A 27,765-nucleotide genomic window follows, 5' to 3' on the forward strand; every position below is an offset into this window, starting at 1 on the left:
GGTTGGTCCTAGATCACTTACCTGAGGTACACCATAATTGATCGGATAATCGCTTGTAACATAATCGCCTTACTTTATCCTATACAAGCGATCCGATAGGTAAGACTCTAGTATTTTGTGTGTTCTAGAAGGCAGTAGACATTTTATCTGGTGTATTAGACCTTTCTGGGATAATATTTTGACTTTGTATTATTTTCTCAAATACTTTAGACAAACAAGACAATAAGCTAATCGGCCTGTAGGATTTGGGAGATTTTCCAATCATTCGGAAAAACTCCTAGAGACCAGATCACATAATAATTGCCACATCTGGTAGGTTCCAATCATGGATGGTGTTATTAAATCATAACCTGGAAATTTATTTAGTTTAAGATTTTCTGAACATCTTCTAGACTAACATTGAATAGTTCAGAGTCTGTTTATATGCGAACATAATACATATCTGTATACATAACATTACTTAAATGTTCAGCGAAAACTATCCTTAGCACTGCGTGCACAGGTACCATCAAATTTTCTTATCGGACTTTGACCCCCTACCGATGGTTTAATGTTCTTAGCTGACTTCCAAAGGGAGAAGTTTGTAGTTTTGATTTCTGCGAGCCTCTTCCGAGTGAAGGGCTCATTTTCGTTTCTTACTTGCAGTGGATAGCCTATGCTTAGCAGCAAGAGATCTGTTATGTTGCCAATCGCATCTACATATCCTCTTTTCGAAGAGGGTCTATTAATTTTTGTCTTAGAAATATACATTTAGGTTTAGAAGGAATTTGACACTTAGTGTCAAAAAGATTAGAGACTTAAAGTCTCTGTACAATTGTTGATATCATCCTCACACTGTATGTTAAATTCTGACTGCTTATGTATTTTTATACCCTACACCAACATAGTGGGGAGGGTATAATGCGTTTGTGCAGATGTTTGTAACGCCCAAAAATATTAGTCCAGGTATTCGAATTATTCGATTTTTTTCATGTTCGAATAAAACGAATAATTCGAATAAGAGATTTTAACTTGTTCGAATAATTCGATCACAGTTTTAAAATTAATCGAATTATTCGAATAATTTATTTATTTTTTTAAAAGTAAAGAACGAAGTTTTGATGTCGGTTTTTTAATATTTTATTGTTAAAGAAACAATTCAAGTACATATGTATTGAAAATGTTAAAAAACATTCGAAAACAAAGTCCATCATTAAATTTTCAACAGAAATATTCTGATCAGATTAACTCCCGAACAATCTACAAACAAAACTAAAAAACCCTTTAGCTTCCGTTTTGGAGCTATGCTTTAAAAAATTTGAGCTAGTTGGCCATGATTCTGATTTCAAATACAATATAAACGTATTAAGAACTTTTTTATGTCGTTCATTAATTCGGGCTTTAAATTGTGTAACTAATTCTTTAGTAAATTAATTATTCACTATTTCTAAATTATTTATAACAATTTGTATTATACATCAAGCTCTATCAACGTTGCCGAATCTTTGCTTAATAAAGTGGTCTTGGGGAATTATACAATAAAAGGAATCTGTCCAAAGTTTGATATCATTGTCAGTGAACGTGGCTAATTTGAAGTCAGGCAGTGCATGATTGACGCATTTACAAATACGCAAAAAGTTTATTACCATGTTAGACAAAGATGTTCAACGATGCACAGAGGGGCAGAATCGAAATTTTTTGGAAATAAATCTGGCATTTCTAAGCGGCTGGTCCGAGCGGGATAAAATTTGAATTGGGCGTACCCAAGGAGTATTCGAGTTTAACTTATTAAAACAGGCCCTACAAATACTCAAGGGGCGGCGCTATGGGACTCAAAGTAGGGTACCTTCGACATGTAAAATTTTTAAACACCTGCCATTTTTTTCACATCCGATTTCAAAGAATTTTATATTTTTGGAAAGCGCTCGGCTGGGTCTTCAAAAAAATGCTAGCGTGTGACCGAATGGACTCGAAATTCGTTCGTTTGTTAACAACTAAATTACCAATAACATACAAAAAATTTCAGAGCAATATCAATTAGATCCAACAATAACCGATTTTCAATTTAAAAATTAAAAAAATAGTATATTTTTGCTGTTTTTTGGACAAAAAGGTGACTTAAATCTATTTTTATTAAAAAACAACTTTCTTTAAGAACGTATAACAATTTTATGTTTTTCTATAAGGTTTCTTTACATAGAACATTTTGGTATAAAAAACATGTCCTACTTTTCGAACATGTCGGCCCTACGCCCTTTAGAAATTGACCTATTTTTTATCAAAATTTCAACTTTGGGCCACATGTTCTAAAATCTCAAAGCAGGGCTCTGAAAACGGAAAACAGCTTTGGAAACCCTGGTGTGTTCCCTATTTATCCTTAAAGTATTTTCCACATTGAATTTGGAAAACCCCATAAAAGTCACAACCCTTAATAAATTTTGCATATCTGAGATGCCCGCTTCAGAGGCCGATGTCTTCAAAACTTAAACTCAAATACTCCTCTCAGGCGACAATGTGAAATTTAATGTCAATCGGATCAGTCGTTTAGAAATGTCCTATTTAATTCCTAAATATTTGGATAAAACCGAAATACCAGCCCTTCTTAGCATGATTTGATCATTTTCAGCAGCTTCAAATGTTAATTTATGTTTGTTTTTCATACATAAACTCTTTACGTTATTTATTTAAATTTAAAATTTTTTAAACCTCAAGCTGCTGACTGTTGCATGGCAACAAGATTTAGTTGAAATTCCTTAAACAAAAATACATTCTAAGAAAACAAGCAGAAGCTGCAGTCAGTGGTTTCCTTATTTTCAATTTATTTAGTTTTTTTGTTTCCTACTTCCTCTCATGACCAGCATTGCAGTTGTTGTCGTCGTCGTCGCCATCATTGAGGATACGGCTTATGCTCTTGGAACTTATCAACTATGAATAGAGAGACTAGTGGGTGTTAAATGTTAAATTATTTACAATTTTATAACATCTTTAGTTTTTCGTTTCTTCTTCATAATATTATTTTTCTTACTTAGTTATTCCTTTGCAAAGCTTGTGCATAAATAGTCGTACAATTTTTAAACAAGAATTTTATTAATATGCTGATTATTTAGTTTAGTTTATTAAGGATTTGCCTCAATGGTCTTTCATTTGTATGTCTGGGTCTAAGATGGTATTCGGGTAGCTGTGTTGTTGCTTCCTTGTCCGGATGCCAATGCAACAAAAAATAAGAAATTGAATTTTGCGTTGGTGGCATATTTTATTCAGCTACTTACTGTAATAATTTTTAGATGTTATTTTCTCAGAATAACTATTAAGATAAATGAAAATTGCAAATATTTTTCTATGTTTATATTAAGGACCAATAAACTACTCGTTTGAAATAATATTTGTATTCTAAATTCAAGGAAAAAAAATTATAAAATTTGTTTTATTAAATAATCACAAGAAGGCGTTTAATTTTATACTCTAACATGATGAATTGAAATGTTAAGAAGGGAAGTTTAAGTACAAGAGAATAGAAAAGAAAAGACTTAGAATCACTTTCTGAGTCGACTTACTGATGTCCGTCTGTCTGAATATAAGACAAAACAGCACATGCGTTTTCTCGAAAAAAGGACGAAGCATATTGCGACTGGTTGAAATCGGTCCATTATTTCACCTAGTCCCCATACAAATATTCTTCCGAATTAGGACAGCGGCTCTCAAAGCCAACATAGACCATTTCATCGGTCAAGTTTTGCATTATATATGCGACAGAGGCATATAAAATTTAATATTTCGAATGCACTCCACCCAGCGATGACGCTGAAATCTATAGGCCTTTCAAACGATTAAACAATGTAGATGATAACTCACACACACTTTGCTTTATTTATATTTAAAGATAGGAGGCGCTTAATGAAGTACCCTTTATTTATTATTTATACTATATGTTAATGCATTTATTTTTAGCAAACTTAAAAAATGTCCCATGAAAAAGCTCATGGTCCACATTGTTTTCTCTTGTTCTCATCATGTTTTACAAGGCCTTTTCATGTTGGATTAAATGAAATTTTTTCGCGTATCATCTACTTATAAGTTGATGAGATGATACACGAAGTTGCTGCTATAGTTGTTTCTTTTTTTTTTGTTATTTTTCTGACAAAATGTCATTCAATATTTTGACACATTTCTTGTGTTATTTTTTTTAGTTTGCTTCACTTAAGTGTCAAGCTTTTTTTGCACGCCAACAAAATATTCAAATGTTGAAGACACAGTGTTTTTCTAATTTTTTACTGATTTGGACTATTTCGTTAATTTATACAACATTGTTGCAAATTTTAGCCCTCTTAAAATTTTTGGCAATTTAACAATTTAATAAATAGGTCATTGTTTTAAAATAATAAAAAAAAGATTTTAATTATATTTGACTATCAATTTGGCCCAGAAATTCAACTTGTATTATGCATTTATGCTGACATTTGTAACACCCAAAAATATTTCCATGATGGAATCTTTTGCAGTGGAAATTGGAAAAAAGTGGATAGTACTGGTTAGTTCTAAAGATTAGTATAAACATTTGAGGAGCCGCAGAAAAAAAGTTAATTTTTTCAAAATTTTTTACAAATTTATTTTTTGGTATTTTTATAATATTTGGGTTGAAATCTTCTAGTGAAAATCAATTTCCCAAAATTTTTAAATTTTCAAAAAAGTACCTTTTGTTCTGTGGCTCCTCATATGTAAAGGATAAATAAATAGGGTATCAAATAGAAAACACACTTTTTCCCCTTTAAATATCGTACATATTAAATACTAGCGTATTACCCTCTACTTCGTTTGCAATTTAAATAAAAGTATATAAATGTTCAATTAAAAAATGTGTTCTTTATGTAGCATGAAACTTCTTATAACTCACCAAATTATTTGAAACAACGTTGGTGCATAATTTTCAAAATATTTAATCGTCCTATAGAAAATTCAAAAAGTTCTCCAAAAAGTACTATTAGAATAAAAAAAGTACCATAAAATGTCCCCCTTGGGTTCTTATTAACACACAACCATATATGTTTAATTTCATATTTCTAGGTCCATTATTAAAGAAAATTCAAAAAGTACCATTAGAATAACAAAAAAAGTACCTATTGTTCAGTTCCCACATTTATGTTCGTAAATATTATCCCCAATTATGAACTCTAACTTCACTCAGATACACATCAGCTAACTTTAATATCGATAAGTTGAATAATTTAAAATAATACAAAAAAGTACCATTAGGAGAAAAGTAGCAATTTCCCTTTTCATTCTTGGACACCCTTCAAGTTTGAAAAAATTCTCAATTTTGCCAAAATTGTTTGTGTAATGAGCTCGAGAAAAAAATATGTTAAAAAAGTACCAAACTGTTTACCTCGATTTGGCCCAATATACTCGAGCACTCGATTTCCAAATAATACATACTTAGTTTTAAAAAAAATTATCAAATTTGGCTTAATAATTTCAAATATTTTCCCGTTTTTACCCCATTTTTGGTACCTTTTTTATCCCCATTGCGGTGGTACTATTTTATTCAAATAAATTTCTGTATCGTGATGGAAGCTCATAATAAAATATTCATATTTCTATGTCAATTTATAGAAACACATATTTTATGAAAAAAGGTACCAAAAATAAACACAATTTTTATCCCTTAAGGGTTCGAATTTCCAAAAAGTACCAAATTCATATTTATAATTTTTTGAAAAGTAAAGAACACGATTTAAAATTTATTCCTATGTTTATTGATTCAAATGAAAGGGTGCAAAAAAAAGTACCAAAATACAGTTTTTATTCGTTTTCTCCCCTAAAAAGTTCGAATTTCGAAAAAGTACCAAGCAATTTTAAGTTTTTTTTGTAAATTTATTAGGTTTGAAGATATAAAGTTACCGAAGCCCTAAACGTTCGAATTGTAAAAACCCCTTCTTAGTGGATTGTTTTGGGGAGGTAGGAACCCATAGTTCCAAAAAATATTTCTCACAAATTGTGGTTATTTTGTTAAATCTATTACAGATAAACCATGAAATTTTAAACACATTATTCCTACAATAAAATTGCAAAATCTTTTGAAAATGGTAAGAATCAGTCCACATTTCCTTTGGGGATGGGAAAATACTTTGGGAATAAATAGGAAACACATCAAGGTTTGTAAAACTGCTTTCCGTTTTCTTATCCCAGCTTTGGGGGTTTTAGAATATGTCGCCCAAAGTTGAAATTTTTATACAAAATAGGGCGTAGGACCGACATATTCCAAAAATATAACATGTTTTTTATACCAAAAAGAGTTAAGTCACCTTTTCGCTCAAAAAACAGTAAAAATTAACTATTTTTTCCATATTTAAATTGAAAATCGTTTATTTTTTTTATATCCATAATTGATATAGCTCTGAAATCTTTTATATATTATTTGTAATTTAGTTGTTTAACTAACAAAAACAATTCGAGTCCAATCAGTCCAAAAGTACGACCTATATTTTTAAAAAAGTTGCCAAGGTATGGCAAAATTTTAAAATTCAAATTTTGAAATGCCTATAAGACGGAAATTATAAGGGGTAGTGTCTTTTCAAGAGCGCTTTTCAAAAATATAAAAATCTTTGAAATCGGATGGGAAACAATGCCACGTGTTTAATAATTTTATATTTTGAATGTAGCGCCACCCCTGGAGCATTTGTAGGGTCCATTTTAATAAGTTAAACTCAAATACTATTTGTCTACTTCCAGATCGGACCAGATTTCAAATACAAAAATTATTGAATAGATAATTTTCGTAATTGAAACACAAAAAATAACAAAAATGTGTTTTCAATTACGAAAATTATCTATTCAATAATTTTTGTATGTGAAATTCAACCAATAACGAATATTTTATATTCAATTGTCAAAATAATCAAATTCAAAACTTAAAATTCAATAAAAAATATCAAGAAATTTTGTTTTTGAGCAAATGAATACTTGATTTAATTATGAAATAATTGAAAACAGTTCACTATGGGATAAATGTTTGAATTGAAAGGGTTTAAGAAATAGTTTTTTCTGTGTAACCTAAAATAGTACATTAAACATGTAAGAAAGTATGTTCGGTCAAGTACATAAATGAGCAAAAACATTTTTTCTTTTAAAATATCAATAATTTATATTCGTGAGTGATTTTTGGAAGCAGGCCTTATATGGGAGCTATGACTAATTATGGACCGTTCGTAACAAAATTTGATGACATGAATTTTGTTTATATAAAACTTATTTGGAGCGGAATTTGTGTAGATACCTATGTATATAAATTAAACATTTATGACCGATAAAGTCCAATTTTGGGAGGACATTTGTATGGGGGCTAGGTAAAATAATGGACAGAATTCAGCCAGTTGCAATATGCATGGCCCTTGGGCCGAAAAAATTAGAGTAACTTCGGGTAATGTGTACTACCGTTTTGTTTTTTCTAAATTTTGGCCACAATATATATGGATATTAAAAGAGTTGTGAAGCAATAAATTAGCTAATGTATTCTCTAATGGTTTTTGCAGTTGAATATTTTTTCCGTTAAAGGATAAAAAATTTATGTGAAAATATTGTAAGGAACCCAAAAATCAGCATTAAAAAAATTGGAGGGTAATATGGACCACTATATGAGGCTAATGTGGACTAGTATTTAATACATAAAATTCATAAACCAGCTAATCATGAATGATTAAAAAATTTAATTTCAATATATTTTTATTAATACAAACTAAAAAGTCGCGTTCTTGGCTTAGATAGATAACTTACAAAGTACATAGTTATTGTCGGGTAATATGGACCAGTAGTACATAATCAAGTAATTTAAGTGGTCCACATTACACGAACTTGGGTTACAGTGGTAAAAAGTTATTTTTACTTAATAATCTAAATGTGCTTAAATTCTTACCAAATATATGCAAAACTACGTGTCCACTTTAACTATATAAAACAACCAAACATTAAATTCTACCAAGTAACTGTACCAAATTTTGTTTCTTACTTGAGCAGAAAAAAATGTTGAGCTGTCGCATTAATTTCAATACAAGAATAAAAAGTCAACATATCAATAACTCATGAAAGCAAATGTGTAATTGTTGTTTCAAACAAATTGTAAAATGTACGACAAATCAGTTTTATCATACCTTCAATAGTTTCTGAAAAAAGACACTGGTCCACATTAGACGCATAGTCCACAATACCCGAAGTTACTCTATATGTATCAAATTTAATAGAAATATCTTCAAAATTGCGACCTGTACTTTGCGCACAAGGTTTACATGGACAGCCAACCAGTCAGCCACGCGGACGGACATTGTTTAATCGACTCAAAGAAAGTGATTCTAAGTCGATCGGTATACTTTAAGGTGGGTGTTAGACCAATATTTTTGGGCGTTATGAACATCTGCACAAACGCATTATACCCTCCCCACTATGGTGGTGTAGGGTATAAAAAGCATATCATAGACTGCCCAAAAATCGATTGCTGGTAAACAAACCTTCTTCCGACAACTCTTCAATTCTGGTTGGTAAAATAACTGCCTTTTTAAATTGCAATAGAAAATAATCGTTTAAGTGACTACACTCCAGATTACTTAGAGACACTTAAGTGACAATTCACTTCACGCAAGATTACATGGGATGTGAGTATTTATACTTAAGCAAAATGAAAATAAACTGCGTGGGAATTATATCAACACAATTTTTATAAAACCAATTTGTACGTATCACGCAGTACAAAATAAACGTTTAAGTGGCTCTAGATTACTTAGAGACACTTAAGTGGCAATTGCCTAAACGCTAGATTATATAGGATGAATAAAGTGACCAATTGACTTGTCTCTGTACTACAAATAGCACATACGTGAAAACTTACCCAAAATATTTCAATTGGAGTCAGTAAAGTTGTCAGCCATCAGTGACAATTACCTTTTGCAAGGGATACATTTACTACTCGCTTAACTGCTGCACGCAGAGAAAATATATAATTGTAAATGTTTACTTTAACCATTTTAAAATATTTACAACTTTTTGAAAAATATTTGGGGGTATTCATACGGTCTCCTATTAGTCGTATTGTCATAATGTCCTAATATATTATAATAGTTGTTGTTGTGTTTTAAACAAAAAAAGTATTATTTTATGACAAAACAATAAACATAGTTCAAATTGATTAAACCATCATAATATATTAGGACATTATGACAATATGACCAAATAGTAAACCGTGTGAATACCCCAATTGTTTGAGTGCGGTAACAATAATATATTCATGTTAGGATTCACATGATTATAGCAATCATATATATGATTGTAGTAAATAAGTACATGTTTGAGACAACCATTTGTATGATGAAGGATTTACCACATTCTGTTGTAATCTGAGAACAACATATTATGATATAATGATTCATCACGAACATGATTGCCATAAACATACATATATGTATTACTACAATCATTGCAATAGTCATGTGAATGCTAACTTTACCATATTATGGTAACCGAAATGATATAAATTATTACAGAGATCATAATACTGTTTAAAAAAATTTTTAAAATGTTAAAATATTTTTTCTCTTGATGTAGGTACTGTAAACTGTAGTCCAGTTTATTTTAACTAGAAATATTTTGTTCATTTTTGTTTTGTTGCGCGTGTGTCTGAGAGTGTTTTATAACAAGTGGCATAAAACTTTACCATTATTATTGTGGTCTTATAAAAGAAAATAAAACTAAAGGACATTTAGCCCTTCTACTTCGTTTTTGTTATTTGCCGGAGATGTTAAAGTAACACAAGATGTGGAGAAAACACACAACAAAAACCTAAATGGGTTTAATTAAATTGTTGCCACAGAGTGACTAACTAAGCTGCTTTTTATTTTTTTTTCTTTATTTTGCAGCGTTTTGTTACTGTTTGCAACAACACACAGATACAAATGACATTAGACCAACTGTAACAAACACCGTTTGCCATATTTTATGGGCATGAGTGTGTGAGTGGGTTAAAAAGGTGTGGATAACATTAAATAAAATGAGAAGGATATAAATTCTGTTCTGACCTTTCTGACTAAAAAGGGCACTTTAAGCCAACTTGCGTCTCTCTTCATAGATTTTAATATTGCTGTTGTTGTTGTGCTACCGTATTTAATGTGCAACTAGGGTTCCTAATTGGGAAAAATTTCTTAAGAGTTCTTGGAAATATATTTTTTTATTGTACAAATTTCCGGAAAATTTTATCGGGAAATTTCGAGAATAAAACAGATATGTTGGGATTTGTTGTCAATCAGATTAAATTCAGGACCTAAGACCTATTAAATAATTTAATAAAATGTATATAATATTGAATTTTTGACGATTTTTTGAAAAAACTTACTGGATTTTGGCTTAATTTAGTATTAAAAACTTTCTTGGGAATTCCCGGCATTGAAAATATTTTTTTAACATTTCCCGAGAATGACAAAGTTTGGGAAATTAGGAACCCTAAGAGCAACCTAACTTACTGCGGGTTACAATAATTTCACACAATTGTGTTGAAGGCTACAAAAAATAAATTTAAATTAAATTTGAATAGGATTTATGGAATTAATTAATGTTTTTCGTAAATATACGTATGTTTGTTTGTTTATGATTAAATGAGTTATAACCAGGGAAACCAAAATATGCAAATGCATGTTTTTTCTGGTGAGTCTAATGAGCACATGGATAATATATTTACACGTTTCAGAACTATTTAAGAATTTTGGCATCGATTTGTTAGTGCATATTTTGGCATATTTTACCCTTAAATGCATATTTTTGCATATATTTGTTTTAAGAGCATTTTTATGTCATATTTTTGCGTTTTTATATAGCATATTTTACTGTTTAATAGCATATTTTGACTTTATCAAACAAATTTTGTCTTACTTATTTTCCGCTAATGTGTTACAGGTTTTTACTTGCTTTGTTTAAAATTCAAAATTGAAAAATAGATGGCTTTTCACCAAAAAAAAAAATTCGAAAATGTTTTTTTTTTCAAAAAAATTTTAAAACTGAAAAAAAAAATTTTGTTCAGCTAAAAATATTTAAATTTTTTATTTTGAAGTATAATTTGGTGAAGGGTATATAAGATTCGGCACAGCCGAATATAGCTCTCTTACTTATTTTAATATAAAATAAGCACTCTTTTAATAATAGCGCCATCTAAATATCAAATTTTAGTTCTAATTAAAACTTAACCGTTCTAAGTGTTAAAGAAATATTGTCTTTTAAATTTGCTCCTATAACATCAGTTGATGTCGAAAGAATATTTTCTATGTATAAAAATGTTTTCAGATCCAATAGACAACGATTTATGTTACCTTACCTTTTTAGAAATGAATTGTATTAGCGGTATTCACAATGTAGAGTACTTGGCCTAGTAAAAAAGCAGAAGAGCTATTTATTGACACACATTTCAATTTCTAATGTATTTTGTTTTTATTTTTTGGATATTGTGCTTATTTACTGCATTGTCAGGCCAAGTACTCTACATTGTGAATACCGCTATTGATTTTTTCTAAATAAAAGTATATTTTTTGGTTAAAAATTATATAAAAGTTTGTTTTTTTAAGAGCATATTTTTTAAATTTTAAGAGCATATTTTAAAGTTTTTACTGCATATTTAAAGAGCTTAAAACGCTTTTTTTAGAGCATATTTCCGGTTTCCCTGGTTATAACATTAATTAAATGAAATTCAAAAGGGCGTATCAAATAAAATGTAAAGTGTTGTGGTTACAAATATGATTTCATTCTTTAATAAAGTCGTTATTTTTAAAAATAGAAAGCTAAAACTTTGTGAAGAAGTGTGCCTTAATGTGCTGTACCAATCAATATCCATAAAAAACTTAATTTTTAAATTTTTGGTTGTTACGCTCTTTTGCATTTCAGATGACGATATATACTTATTAATTAAAAAGTGTAGATATTTCAATTTCAAAATAATATGAGGCTGGTCTAATAACACAATTTTACAAAAAAAGATATATTTTTTTGTAAGTTATCTCTTTTAGTTCAGGAGATATTTAGGTTTATTTATTTATTTTTTTTTAATTCTGCTCGATCTGCTTTTGGTTTTTTAGATATATCAGGCACACGAAGGTTCGATTTTTTTTAAATATCATCTATATTTGCGAAAAATACATACAATAAAAACAACTAGCTGACAGGTATCTCATCCCTATCAAAAGTTAAGGTAGGGTCACACATGGAAAATATTCGACGAAAAAGACGTAACCACTAAATAAAATATATTTGAATTCATTTATTTATTTCAAAAACTTATTTTACTTAGGATAATTCAAAACAAAAAATGTAGTTTTATTTAATTTGATGCTGTTTGATCTTACAAAACACTTGTAAGAGTAAACGCGTCGAACAAATTTGTGCTAATAAAAGTGGTTACGCTTTTTTGAGTAAATATGTGCCATATGTGATCCTACCTTTACACGCATCCAAATTTGGAACTCGTAAAAATGGCCATATATTTTTTTTGTAGAAACAAATTTTCTTCAGTAATATATAAAATTTGTATATGATTCAAAAAGAAAACTTAATGCAAAAGAGCTAGGCGCCCGCAGACCTATCCAAATTTTGTCAATTTAAAAAAAAAAATAGGTTTGAGTAAAAAATTCTAAAATGCCAAAGGATTGATCCCCGAGTAAGCTTCACTTTTGTATAGCTCTATATCTTATTTAAATACTTACGAAGTAATTTTACTATCACACGGTAAATAACGTAACAGTAGGGACTTTTCTTAAAAACTCAGTTTTTGGAACACATTTTCCCCGTTTTAGGAATTTTGGTATTTGAAAATAAAAAATGTCAAAAATTATAATGCCATTGATTTAAGATTATTTCTATCTACATTATATCCAAATTTTATTCTAATATCTTTAACCGTTAAAATGTTATATTAATTCAAATTTTATATTTTTGTTCATGGAAAATTCCTATATTATAATTTTTTAGTTTCTAAGGTAAATGACATCCGAAAAAGTAATAAAATTATTTCATTTCATTACACTGTTAATCTTCAAGTCCTAAGGTTTTCAGCAATACCAACTACTTATACAAAAACCTTATATTTATTGATCAGAAGCTCCACAAACCTTGCTCCATTTCGAAAAATTTTAACTTTTTTTATACATTCCATACAAAATGTGTTTTGGAAAAAACGTAAAAAATACTGTAATTTTTACATGTTCCAAATTTGGATGCGTGTAACTTTTTATAGGCACGAGATAACTGTCACCAAGTTGTTTTAACTGTTTCGAAATATTAAAAAAAAAAATTCGAACTTCCGTAGGCTCGACATATCTAAAAAAAAAACAAAAAAAGATCGAGCAGAATTTAAGAAAAAAAACCTAAATATCTCTTCAACTAAATGAGATAACTTACATAAATATGCATGTATTTATAGACCTCCTTATGGACTATTTACATTTTAAATTTCAGCTCATTCGGATCATACATGGATTTTTGGAGATATTTTGAAAAAATGTGAGACCCGATATGGCGTGTAATTTTTCTAATTAAGCATAAAGGGCTTTATTTACAACTTTTATATCTTTGGTGACCCCCCCTGAAATTTTTCGGGAAAAATGTTCGTAGAATATTTTGATCCTTAAATGTCCCAGTGTTTAAAAAGCTACGATAACTAACAAATTTTTAACTGTTGCTACAACTACTGCTTCAAAAAAGTGTATGTAGCGGTAGCAGTAGCATTTGTCTTTTTTCGTTTTCTTGTTTTTTTAAAAACTACTGCTACCTTCAAAATATAAAACTCTTAACAGAGCAGTAGTAATAAAACATGAATTGTAAATGGAGTAGTAGCATAAAAATACAAATCATTGCTACTGCTCTATATCGAGTTTTAATTTTTAAGGTAGCAGTAAAGTAGCAGTTGATGCAGCAGTTAAGGTAGCAATAAAAGTAGTCAAAAAAGAAAATCTTCAGTCATAACACCAAAATTGACAGAATTAAACACTGTGTGTTGTTTTTGTTTTGAGAGAGTTTGAAAGAATTATTCGATTTTATTCGTCTCAGATGTTCGTGTTGCTAACAGAAATATCGTGTTTTCTGTGTGTATAACAAAAAAGCCGAACTTTTGTTTACAACACGACCAACATACACAAATATACATTCACAACAACAACACATAATATACTTTTCTGGCTGAAGATTTTTATTTTTGACTTATTTTATTGCTACCTCAACTGCTACTTAGCTGCTACTTAGCTGCTACTTCAACTGCTACTTAACTGCTACTTCTTCTACTACCTCATCTACTACTTCTATTACTATTAAATTTTAAAAGTAGCAGAATTAATAAAAAACTAATGAATGCTACATCAACACTTTTTCTTTTTTAAGGTAGCAATAGAAAATAAATTACTCTGCTACTTTTAAATTTTTCTTTTATTAGTACTACTACTGCTACCAAAATGTGAAGGTAGCAGTAGTAGTAGTAATTATTGACTCCGTATATATTTTTAAACACTGAAATGTCCTTTTTGAAATGACTTTCTTTGATTTTCTCGAAAAAAAGATCAAAGTGACCACTAAAGAGAGGAGCTAGAGGGTTAAGATCTTCCTCAAAAATGATCCCCATAAAATTCCACAATATAACTCTGACAATAAGAATTCTCTCAGATATTAACTTACAACATTTTTTCAGTTAGTATAAGCTCCCTATCGATCAAAAAATTAAACAAAAAAAAAACTCACTGTAAAAAAATGCTCTCTGTTGATATGTTGATTATGCGGTAATTCTGATAAAATTATGCACAAATTAGTTTAAAGTACTTTGAAATTATATTGCAAAGTATGGCGATAGGTAAAATCTCTAGTTCGGAACAGTCTTCTAGAAAAGCTGCGATATTAGTTTCTCTCTTCTTCAGTATATGTGTAAAATTAATGTACTACTTATGTTTCTATTTTTTATTTTTATGCCAAAATAAATTATTATTTATAAATTTTATATAAGTATTTGTATGTATTTCTATTTCTGTGTCTCTATGTCTTGGTCGCATTATTTTTATATTCCATACAAACCAAAATAAAATAGCCCAGAATATAAATAAAATTATCTTCTAAAAAACAAGATGCAAAAAAAAAAACAATTGTAGCAAACAAAAAACATGGTAATAATCTTTCCTGGCTAGACATTGAAAGCAATTTAGTTGAAAAATAATGACTATAAATAAACAAAATTATAGCAGAGTAATGAAATTGCGAGTACAAGTGTAATTTCAAAATGGTCGTAAAACAAAAAACCAAAAAAAAAAATAAATAAAAAGAGCCAACCCAACCAGCCCCGCCAACGCAAAAATATTAAAAGCGAAAACAAAAAAACTAACAATAAATGTCCATTAAAATTATTTATTTTGTTTGATATATTTATAATGGCGGCAATAGTTTATACAAATCTTCTGTTGTCTTATGAAATAAGGATAAATTATAAATATTTGTAAAAACAAAGACGAGCCAGATTGAATTATATTGTGGATAAGCTATAAAACATTTCAAATGATTTGATGTTCAAATTAATATTTTTTTTAAAGTTTGTTAACAGTAAAAGTACGTGTTCATAATATATACACAGAAAAAAGTATATTTTAATTCAAACATTTATCCCATATTGAACTGGTTTCAATTATTTCAGAATTAAATCAAGTATTCATTTGCTCAAAAACAAAATTTCTTGATATTTTCTATTGAATTTTGAGTTTTGAATTTGATTATTTTGACAATTGAATATACAATTTTCGTTATTGGTTGAATTTCAAATACAAAAATTATTGAATAGATAATTTTCGTAATTGAAACACAAAAAATAACAAAAATGTGTTTTCAATTACGAAAATTATCTATTCAATAATTTTTGTATCAAGAAATTTTGTTTTTGAGCAAATGAATACTTGATTTAATTATGAAATAATTGAAACCAGTTCAATATGTGACAAATATTTGAATTGAAACGGTTTAAGAAATAGTTTTTTCTGTGTATACATAAATATATTCTTCAAATGCTAATGATTGTAAACGATCTTTTGTAATACCAGTAAACTCCCGAAGAAGTAGTTACATAACTACACCATTTTTCATTGAAATTGAGAACATTATACATGATATTGAGAAAATTTCAATTGAAATTAAGAAAATTCCAAATGAAATTGCGAAAATTCTAATTGAAATTGAGAAAATTCCAAATGAAATTGAGAACATTTTATTTTACTCTACATAAATAAATATTATAATATACATTAAACAAAAAACACAGTCTTATTGACCAACAGGCATATCTTGCAATTCCAAAGCGCTTTAGTGGAATGTTTTATAGCTCTACTGCAATCTCCAGTAGTTATACAGGACTTGGAATCGTTAATTAATTCTTGAAGATTTACAGTTGGTATATTCATCCTTGACTTCACAATACTTTTGATTTTGGACCAAATTATTTCAATAGGGTTAAGCATTGGTGAATACGGACTCAATGGTAAAAGTGTTGCTGGAGAGTTGTCGAAAATTTCACATAAACGACTGTGGCAAGGGGCATTGTCACATACCAAAACGAGTTCTGATAACTGATTATCCAACTCTTGCTATCAACACTTTTGACCCATTCGTTTGAGCTTTCGGCAGTGAACGAATAATAATGCCTGCGGTACCAACTGCACCTATCAGGTGGATGTCGGGGCCACGGGAAGTAGGTATCGAAAGAACTGTTCGGGATCCAACACGAGACCAACCATGTTCTCTACGACAAAATAAATTGAAATTGGTCTCTCTATCCAGACAACCACATTTTGCCACATCTGATATAATCGTTAATTTTGTTTTTTTTAGTTTAAAATAATTTATATAATGTTTCTCAATTTTATTTAGAATTTTCCCAATTTCATTTGGAATTTTCTAAATTTCAATTTGAATTTCTCAATTTCATTTGGAATTTTCTCAATTTCATTTGGAATTTTCTCAATTTCAATGAAAAATGGTATAGTTCTGTGTGGGTTTTCTTTCCCCTTACATAGCATGTGTTTTTTTTAGTTTTCTACTTTTATACAATTGCACTTCAAAAACATAAAAAATGTTATCAGACGGAAATGCTCAAAGTCATAAAAATTATAAGATGGCGGGCGACACTTAAAACTGCAATAAAATTTCAACTTGTGAAATACTATCACAAGAACTCTCACTTACACAAATACACATTAGACAAGACAACAACCGAAATAATTTTCCTTTTCTTATTTATGAGTGCCAACATCCCGGCAAACACAAAGAGGACAGTCAAAATCTTATTTTACCACCAACAATAAAAAAGTTGTGAAAAAAATACATTTTTGTTTTGGATTTCAAAGCTCATAAAAGTGTTCCGTCTACGATACTGTAAATTTTTTTTTTAAATTTAAAAAGATTGATTTAAAAGATTAATGAAAAAGAGAAAAAAATTAATTTTAACATAATATTTTTAATTGATAAATTTACTATTTTCTTACTTTTTCTTACTATTTTCTGCTTCCCTGGACGTTAGGCATTTAAAGACCAAATTAATTCCAATAAATATTGGGTATATGACTTAAAAACGCGGATTTTTTTCAAATGTTTAGCTTTTATTTTGAATCATTTGTACAATATAAATTTATTCATAGTATTGGCCATTGGCAACATATGGATTCCGAATCAATATAACTGCTCCTCGAGACAATCGGTACAGGTACCATGTGATGGTCTGGTCAGATTTCAGCACCTCATAATATATTTATCTTAGCGCCATGGATATTTAGCTTTAGTGTCGATTCGGCTGATTGTACATACGATCTCCTGATTATACATACGATCTCCTACGCTTCGGGTTATCGCAATGGATTCATTTTTCATCGCAAGTAATGATTCATTTCGGAAAAAATCGTCTTTCAAGGTCTCTCGGCTTCAATTCGTATGGCAGCCAATTTCCGTGCTTTTGGACGAATCCTGCTGCTCGCAAACTTTTGTTGAGTTTGACAACAGTCTTCATGGAGTAATGCCTACAATTATTGGTCTTCAAACTTTTAAGCTGGCCTGAGCGATCTTCCTCTTTCGTGTTAAAAATCATCACTACTGAACCGCACAAACCACCTGTCGCACATTGAAACCGATGGAACACATTCACCATAAGCATTGGTGAGCAATCGGTGTACTTCACCGGTAACCCCCACTGAAATTTTCTTTCAACAATTTTCGTAGAATATTTGAATCCTTAAATGTCCTTATTGAGAGGACTTTTTTCTCTTGAACTAAAAGAGATTACTTACATATGTGTGCAAGTTTTTTATAGATCTTCTTAAGTACTAATTATATTGTTACGTTTTAACCTTTTCAAAACGTTGATTTATTTCCTTTAAATAAACCGGATACTTTTGATTGCAAATAAAAGCCGTTTAGTAGTTTAAAAATTGTAACAACTCTTTATTTATTGAAAATGCTCAACAACCACAGAATTAGTCACTCAATGTTTTTTTATACACGTTTATAAATTCGCAGAAATACAGCACACTTTAAGGCACTCATTTGATGTTTATTCAAACAGCGTCTCTGATAAACTAACTAACGACTGCAACCTCTGCCACTATTTATAACACTGCCATCTGCACTCTAGATTGCTCTTTAACTGTCTAGAGCTTTCTAATACATACGCCATCTGTGGTGTACTTTCTACAATGTTCTTTAACTGAATATTCGAATTCGAATATACGGTCGCAGCAAACAGCGTTGCCATAATTACCATCAATGGTCAACCGAAAGCTTTTATTCAATGTTAATAATGCCCACAGATATGTTACAGTTTGCTATTACAGCACTGCTATTTGAAAGCATTCTGCTACTTTTAAATCAGCCGTTAAAATCGTTATATTTGAATTCAAGTACAATTTCGTAACAATATTTTAAACTAGCTGACCCGACAGACGTTGTCCTGTCCCAGTTAAAAAATGCTTGTGTTCGATTTGTGAATTTGTGAGAAGCGGTTTGAAAAGGGTAAAAATAGTAAAAAGAAAAAAAGGTCAGATCGAGCTCCTATTCTTGATTAAACGCGTATTGGTCATGTTATAGCGATTTTAGATATTGTGAGTTTTTGTATAACATTTTTTTTTTGTCCGAAATATAAGTGATCACAGATCGAGCTCCTTTTCTTGATTAATCGTTTATTGGCCAAGTTATTAGCGATTTTAGATATTATGAGTTTTTATATAAAAAGTCTTTTTTTTTTTTTGTCAGAAATATGAGTGATTATTGGCCAAGTTATTAGCGAATTTAGATATTGTGAGTTTTTATATAAAAAATCGATTTTTGGTCAGAAATATGAGTGATCTCAGATCGAGCTCCTTTTCTTGATTAAACGCTTATTTGCCAAGTTATTGGCGAATTTAGATATTGTGAGTTTTTATATAAAAAATCGATTTTTGGTCAGAAATATGAGTGATCACGATCGAGCTCCTTTTCTTTATTAAAAGCTTATTAGCCAAGTTATTAGCGATTTTAGATATTGTAAGTGATCACAGATCGAGCTCCTTTTCTTGATTAAACGCTTATTTGCCAAGTTATTAGCGAATTTAAATATTGTGAGTTTTTATATAAAAAATCTTTTTTTTCAGAAATATGAGTGATTATTGGCCAAGTTATTGGCGAATTTAGATATTGTGAGTTTTTTATATAAAAAATCGATTTTTTGTCAGAAATATAAGTGATCACAGATCGAGCTCCATTTCTTGATTAAACGCTTATTTGCCAAGTTATTGGCGAATTTAGATATTGTGAGTTTTTATATAAAAAATAGATTTTTTGTCAGAAATATAAGTGATCACAGATTGAGCTCCTTTTCTTCATTAATCGCTTATTGGCCAACTTATTAGCGAATTTAGATATTGTTAGTTTTTATATAAAAAATCGATTAGTGGACGTGGACAATTTTTATTTATGTAAAAACTTTTGCGGACTATGTATTGCGAACATTAACAAAAATAGTTAAATTAGTCGATTTTAGATATATCGAAAAAAAATTGGCGTAGTTAATTTTTCATTCAATAAAAACTTCAATTGGATTACTATGATCATTTAAACAAAAATTAGCCAAATCGATGTAGCCGTTTTTAGATAAATTGAAAAAAGTGGGCGTGGTAAATTTTTCATTCCGTAAAAACCTAAGTTGTGTTATAACCAACATTTTAAAAGAAAATTTGTCTAAATCGGTTCGGCCGTTCTCTACTGCTGCAATTACCAACGAACTACATTTGATTTTTATTTATATAGATTTCAGCTCATTCCGATCATACTTGGATTTTTGGCGATTTTTTTAAAAAGTGTGAAATCCGAGATGGAGTGTGATTTTGCTAATTAAGCGTCCTAAAATATCCTCTTTGATTTTCTAGAAAAAAGGGCCAAATTGACTCCTAAAGAGAGGAGATAGCGGTTTAAGATCTTCCACAAAAATGATCACCATATAACTCTGACAATAAGACTTCTCTCAAACATTAAGTTACAACATTTTTTTCATTTAGTATAAAGCTCCCTTCTATCAAAAAATTAAAACTTTGACCCACTGTTAAAAACACAGACAAGCTGGACTATAAGTTTATTCTACAAAAATGATCTATTCAATATGATCTACTCGCTATTCTGTTCCACTCAAAAAGTCTCAAGTTGTTGGACAGTGTAATTTAAATAACAACAACATTTTATTAATTCTCCTCAACTTCCCATAGTGCAATGTCAATACATACTTACTTGTACTACATTGTATTTACAAGTATGGCTGAGTTAAATTTTACGCAACATTTTTTTTACTTTTATTTATTGTACAATAATAATTCATTTGAATTAATTATGTGGGGCATAAAATATTTGGAAAATTCTTGTAAAAATTTGTAAAGTAAAAAGGATTTTTCTTTTCATTACATGCATAAAAAAACGAAATAAAGAGAAATAAAACCCTACAAGAAGTTAATTGGCTGCAGTCATAAGTAGAAATGCATTAATGCATAAAAGTTTCCGGTATAATTAAGTAGAGGAAAAAAGTATATAAATTGAAATATATTTTTTAATTTACGAAATGAGTAATATTTTTCTGGGTTTTTGGCTTCTTTTGATGAATAATTGTGGCATTACAAATTGCTTTAATCAGAGAGGTCAGTAGGGATAATAAGGAATTGTAGGTAAACTGTTGTAAAAATAATTCATGTAATTTTACCTACTGGCTGTTTTGAACTACATTTATTATATTATATTAAATTTATAATTTTCTTTTTTTTTATTTTCAGATTTGTATTATATTTGAATTCATCGTCGCCCTTAAATATAAATTTCTCACAAATTGTGGCACGTAAAATTTACTTTAATCAAACGGGTAAGTACCAATTCATTCATTCATTCAACCACTCACTCACTCAACCATTCAATGACCAACAATAAAAAAAAAACTCAAATTAAAATAATTATAGAAAATACTATATTATTTTATGTTTTTATTTCGACTTGCCTTTAATTCCGAATAATTACGACTGGCATCCTTGATGTGGAAACTTAAACAAACAAATGAACAACTAAATGACTGAATGACTTCATTAAACTATTGGTCGAATTTGGTAATGCAGCCAATTTATTGCGAGCTGTTAAAAACGACCAACGTTCTGTGGTCTTGACTTGTGCTCTACGGGGCCAATACGATATTTTTGTACAGGCACGCCATCGAGGTTCAGTGAAAATTGAGGCAACTGCTTTACATCCTCAGGCCAATTGGCCGCTACTGAATCGTACACATCGCATTAGCATACGCAGTCAAAATCGTGTACGCAAACGACAAATGATTGTTAAATGGGATAAAAGGTGGGTAATTCTGTTACAATTGCTAATTGGCTTAAATTACCTAAAATATACAACAAGTATTTGCTAAATAAATTCCATTTATTTATTTTGTTTGACTATTTTTAGCAAATTTGATTTTCATGCTGTCAATTATTGTTTAGTTGTCAGTACGAAACAGTCTCATTTGGATTTTTGTCAATCGGTTGAGGAGTATTTAACTTCCATGTCATCTCCGCTTGCGAATCGACGAAGTTTGACTACAAACTGCCAGCCAGCTGCTACTATAGAGACAATATTTTCCCGACCACCGGAAAGGGCTAAAAAGATTGGTAATGTATCTTATTTTATTATCAAAAAAAAAGTTAGAGTGGTAATTGATCGGGATTTTGAAAAAAATTTATTTTAATACCCTTCACTATGTGTGGCAAGGGTATATATAAGTTTGTTATTCCGTTTGTAATTTCTACATTTTTCATTTGCGACCCCACAAAGTATATATATTCTGGATCATTATAGATAGCGGAGTCGATATAGCCATGTCCGTCTTTGTGTTGAAATCAATTTTCTGAAGGCCCCAAATAACTTACATACACGATTCATACATCAATATCTCTAAAATTCTTCCGGCTCGGTTACTATTTAAAATCGAAAAAATTGGTTCACAAATGGCTGAGATATAAGGAAAAAACCAGGACAACCTCTATTTTTTACCTATTTTTGACCCATATCTGTATTACTAAATCATTAATATAGACAATATCTAATGATAGATATTTCAAAGACCTGTGCAACGACGTTTATAAGATATAATAGTAAGTTGGACCTACAATGGGTCAAAATCGGAAAAAATATTTTTTAACCCGAATTTTTTTTTTCACCAAAAAATTTTATTTTCACTAAATATTAAAAAAAAAATTAAAAAATAAAAAATATTTTTTTTTAAATTAAAAAAAAAAGTTAGAAATTGAAAAAAAATATTAAAAATTTTTATTTTAAAGTATAATTTGGTGAAGGATATATAAGATATAGCTCTCTTACATGTTTTTAAAGAAATGCAGGTTTTCTTAATTTTATCGATTTCTTTTTGTAAAAAACAATAAGTCAGCCATTTCTGATGACAGACAGACTAGGAAGAATTTGTGAAAAATCATAAACATTCAACTATCACACCGTGGACCGATAACAAAAGAAAAGTAAATATCTCCTAACATGGTAGTCTGCACAATGGGGTAATTTTAAAAAAATCGGTCCAAAGTGGGGTTCCTCGGGCATATGATAAATTTAAAATGATTCCAAAATCTTTTCTCTAACCAATTTCATAGATTTTAATATATATATATATATGAATTGTATTAGAAGAGATCTACTAAAAACCTCATTGTAGTAATAAAATGGGTGTTTTTTTATAGAGATGGAGAACTTTAAATTGAAATAAAACAAAGAAAAACGTTTTTAATATCCATTGGTTTTATTAATTAGATAATTGTAGGCATTAATGTTTAAATGATTTCGGGCATGTGTGTGCCGCAGCTAGCGCGTACATGGCGTACCTGTAGGTGAAATTTTCACACACCCTTCGCAGTAAATCACGCTGTATTTCGTCAATGACGCGTCGAATATTCGCTTCCAATTGGTTTATCTGCATAAACCTTGGACTTCAAATATCCCAACATGACCATTATTCATGAAATTATTCATTCGCCAAATGTTTCTCTAAGTAAATTGATTGTATTGCGCGTTGTGTGAAATGTATCACCACCCTGCTGAAACCACATGCTAATCCATAATAATGCCTTCCAATTGTGGTACGAAAAAGTTAGTAAGCATTCTTCATACCGCCCATCGTTGACTGAACATCGTTATTTGTGAAAACATATGGACTCATGATTCCACCAGACCATAAAGTGCACGAAAGTCACCTTGGGGGAATTGCAGACATTCAAAATGTCCTAGATATATAGAAAAGACAACACTCAGACTTCGAAGGCAATAATCGCGATCCCAAACGTAAAAGTTAAACTTAATCAATGCCAAAGAAGACTTCACGTCGCCTTAAAAATTTATTTGCATTTTAGAAATGTAATTAGGGATTTAATTCGTGGAATGGTCAAAACACTTGTAACACACAGCGGTGTTGCAACATGAGCATATAATTTGTGTACGCTTTTTGGAATATTCGAAATTTGAGAAATATTTGGACCCTCTAATATCCAAAAACTGGAGTGATTAAAAATATTTCAAATGCGAATATCTCCTAAGCTATAAGATATAATTGAAAGCTACGATAGTTCTTGACGAGGGGATTATATACAGTGGTGGCCACCTATTTAAGACAAATATTTGAATTTTTTTCATCAACTGAATTTTAAGTGCGATAGAGCCAAAATAAAAGGACCTCTAAGGATATGAAATTTATTATTAATGTTTCTAGTTTCTGAAAAATGTTTCGAAAAATCGGTAAAACATATATGGACAAAGATATGTTGAAATACCTTAACCCACCTCAGCGAACACCCGCTGTTAATAACATGCTATGACCGAAACTAATGGAACTAAAAATACGAAATTTGGTCCGAATATTTTATAATAATAAAATTATAATGATGTTATGTTTATGTTATGTTTATGTTTATTTAAAAAAAAATTTGTTGGTCAAGTTGTAGAAAAATTGTATGTGTTCATGGTGAATATGTATGAATTGACACAGTCGAATAAAACACACTTGTGTGTTAAAACAGTCCTCATGCATACATATTTGTGGAAATATTTGAAAAAATAATTGACAAATTACATGGAATTTAGCAAACAATTTTTGTCTTAAATTCCTGGCCACCACTGTATATGTAATTTTTTTGAAATCGAAACCAAACGAAGAATAGTTTAATTTAACATACCCTAGGTATCCTACTTTGGATCCCTTGACCGCGTTCCTGGTAAAAAGACTTCCTCTTTGCGCATGTCAAATTTAATTCTTTTTCTAACACTTGTGAAATTCATTGTCAAGCTGCATGAATACGCTGACATGTACCGTTATGTTTTTATTCCCATATTAGCGATATCTAATCAATTTTCAGCTGAGGAATTAAAATTTGATGCAGCCTATAACATTGAGTTTATTGCTGTGGTCATGAAAATAAATCACAAGAAAGTTTTTATTACCTGTTCGTACATTCCTCCTCAATCGGATTTATTAATTTATCAGCAGCACATTGCTTCAATTAAAATTGTCTCTTTAAAAACAAATCCTGATGATCTCATTTTTGTTCTTAGTGACTTTAATTTACCTCAAATTACCTGACAATTCTTCAATGAGAATAACAATTATATACCCATAAGATCTGATGGAAATGGTGACGATGTATTTAGTGAGATTTCAAATTTATGTCTACACCAAATCAACGGATCATACAACATTTTTGGAAAATTGCTTGATCTGGGATTTGTAAATGTACCTAATGAATGTACAGTAAATCGTGTTGATCCAGTTACTCTGCCGGAAGATCGTTACAACCCCACAATTAAAATAAGCTGTAATATTCAAGGTTTTTATTGCGTTAAAAATTTTATAAAAAAGGAAAAAATGTTTTGCTTCCAACGTACGAACTATACTGACTTTAATAACCTTTTATATAATACAAATTGGCTTTAACTATTAACCATCCCAAATGGTACGCCTCATTCTGTTGACAAAATGATTAAAAATTTTTATGAAACCTTGTACCAATATATGGATGAATGTATTCCAAAACGTTTACCACGTTCTCAGACTGGTCCACCCTGGAACTCCCAGCTACTTTCCTCCTTAAAAAATTAAAAAAAAGGCTTAACAAAAATACAAATATCTGGCCACGCACTCGAATATAGAAAATATTCTGTTCTTCGTGCTGAATACAATTTGTTGAATGCTAAACTGTATAAAAACTACTTAATCAAAATGAAACGTAATTTTAAACACAATCCGAGGTCATTCTTTACTTTTGTTAACTCAAAAGGGAAGAATTGTGACACCCCGAAAGTTATGAAATATTTAAGCACAGAGTCAAGTGATGAATCAGAAATGACCAACTTATTCGCTGAATTTTTTGCATCTACTTACTCTAATGCCGAATATGATGATGAAATCTATCCATTTAATGTTCACCCCATTCAAATGATATCATTCCCATTACTCGACACTACACACATTATAAAATGTTTCAAATCCTCATTGTCGTGTGGACCAGATGGCATACCAAGTTGTGTTTTGAAATATTGTTCTCCAGCTATCGCAACACCTTTATCAATTATATTTAATACATCATTAAAATGTGATTATTTCCCTAAAATTTGGAAAGAATCATTCCTCATTCCTTTATTCAAATCTGGAAATAAATCAAATATAATAAATTATAGAGGCATAGCTAAACTATGCGATATTCCAAAACTTTTTGAAAAATGTATTACTGACTCTCTCGTTCACCAAGTATCTCCCTTACTAACGACTTGTCAACACGGTTTTCGCAAAGGATCTTCAGCTATGACTAACATTCTACAATTAACAACTTTGGTTAATGAAGGATTTACTATTGGTCAACATACTGACGTCATCTATACGGATTTCAGTAAAGCCTTTGACAAAGTTAATCATAAACTTCTGCTAAAAAAAATTGGATACAATGGGTTTCAACAATACTTATTTAAGCTGGTTAAAGTCATATCTTTTATGCAGAACACAGTACGTAAAATTCAATTCTACAATTTCGAAAAATATCTCGGCCCTATTTTATTTTTGCTTTTCATCAACGATTTGCCTGAAGCAATAAACTATTCGAATGTACTGATGTTCGCAGATTATGTTAAAATATTTTTAAGCCTCAAACATTCACCAGATCATATTTACCTTCAGAAGGACTTGGATAACTTTTATAATTGGTGCAGCCATAATTTAATGGAACTAAACCTGAAAAAATGCAAGCGCATGACTTTTTCGAGAAGGTGTGATGTTTTTGATCACTACTACATCGGTGGTTATAAACTAGAATCGGTAAAATCAATTATGGATCTTGGTATTTTGTTAGATGGAAAATTAAACTTCATACAACATATTACGATGGCTGTTAAAAAAGCTCGAGGAATCTTAGCTTTTATCAAACGATGGGCAAAGGAATTTAATGATCCCTTCATCACTAAAACATTATTTACGTCACTTGTAAGACCGATTTTAGAGTCTGGATCAATTGTGTGGGACCCCTACTATAATGTTTACATTGACCGTATCGAATCTGTCCAGAAACAATTTTTGCTATTTTGTTTAAGAGATGTATATCGAGGATATTCTTCGCTTCCATCATATTCTTCACGACTTGCTTTGATTCGACTGACAACATTAAAAAGCCGAAGAATTATGCTTAACGTTTCATTTCTTGTAAATTTTTTAAATGGAATTGTTTTGTCCGATTTTCTTTTATGTAAGATATCAATAATGTTCCTCAACGCTCATTACGATTTAATAACCCACTTTATGTTAAAACTTTTCGAACAAACTACGAAATGGCAGATCCGTTTAGGAAATTATGTTGTAGTTTTAACGAAATGTTTAACTTTATAGATTTCACTTTAAATGTTGATGTTGTAAAACGAAATATTATTATCAATTTAAATAACTAACAATCTTTACATTAAGAATCAGGGACCCGAAATAACTGTTATTTTTTTTTTTAAATAAGCAATTGGTTATAGAAAAAATAACTGCAAAAAAATAGGTCCCGTAATAACAATTATAAATAACTCAAAAAAAATTTTAGTCTATGATAACCATTATGAAAAATTTTAATTTTTTTAGGTCTTTGATAACCATTATGAAAGATTTTTATTTTTTTTGGTCTTCAATAATCATAATGAAATATTTTTATTTATTTCGGTCTCTGATAACCATTATGAATGATTTTTATT

The 27,765-nt window shown here is 29.9% G+C and overlaps 1 protein-coding gene across 1 annotated transcript in view; it reads left to right on the forward strand.

The window, feature by feature from the left end:
* Window positions 1-27,765, forward strand: part of nord — an 86,162-nt gene that overhangs the window by 50,784 nt on the left and 7,613 nt on the right. Inside the window, exons 2-4 of the mRNA XM_065512669.1 lie at window positions 21,291-21,376; window positions 21,624-21,855; window positions 21,961-22,163. Coding sequence (XP_065368741.1) covers window positions 21,291-21,376; window positions 21,624-21,855; window positions 21,961-22,163 — 521 coding nt within the window. The remainder of the gene's footprint in view (window positions 1-21,290; window positions 21,377-21,623; window positions 21,856-21,960; window positions 22,164-27,765) is intronic.

The sequence above is a fragment of the Calliphora vicina genome, chromosome 5 (genome assembly GCF_958450345.1).
Source record: "Calliphora vicina chromosome 5, idCalVici1.1, whole genome shotgun sequence".
Lineage (NCBI taxonomy): Eukaryota > Metazoa > Arthropoda > Insecta > Diptera > Calliphoridae > Calliphora > Calliphora vicina.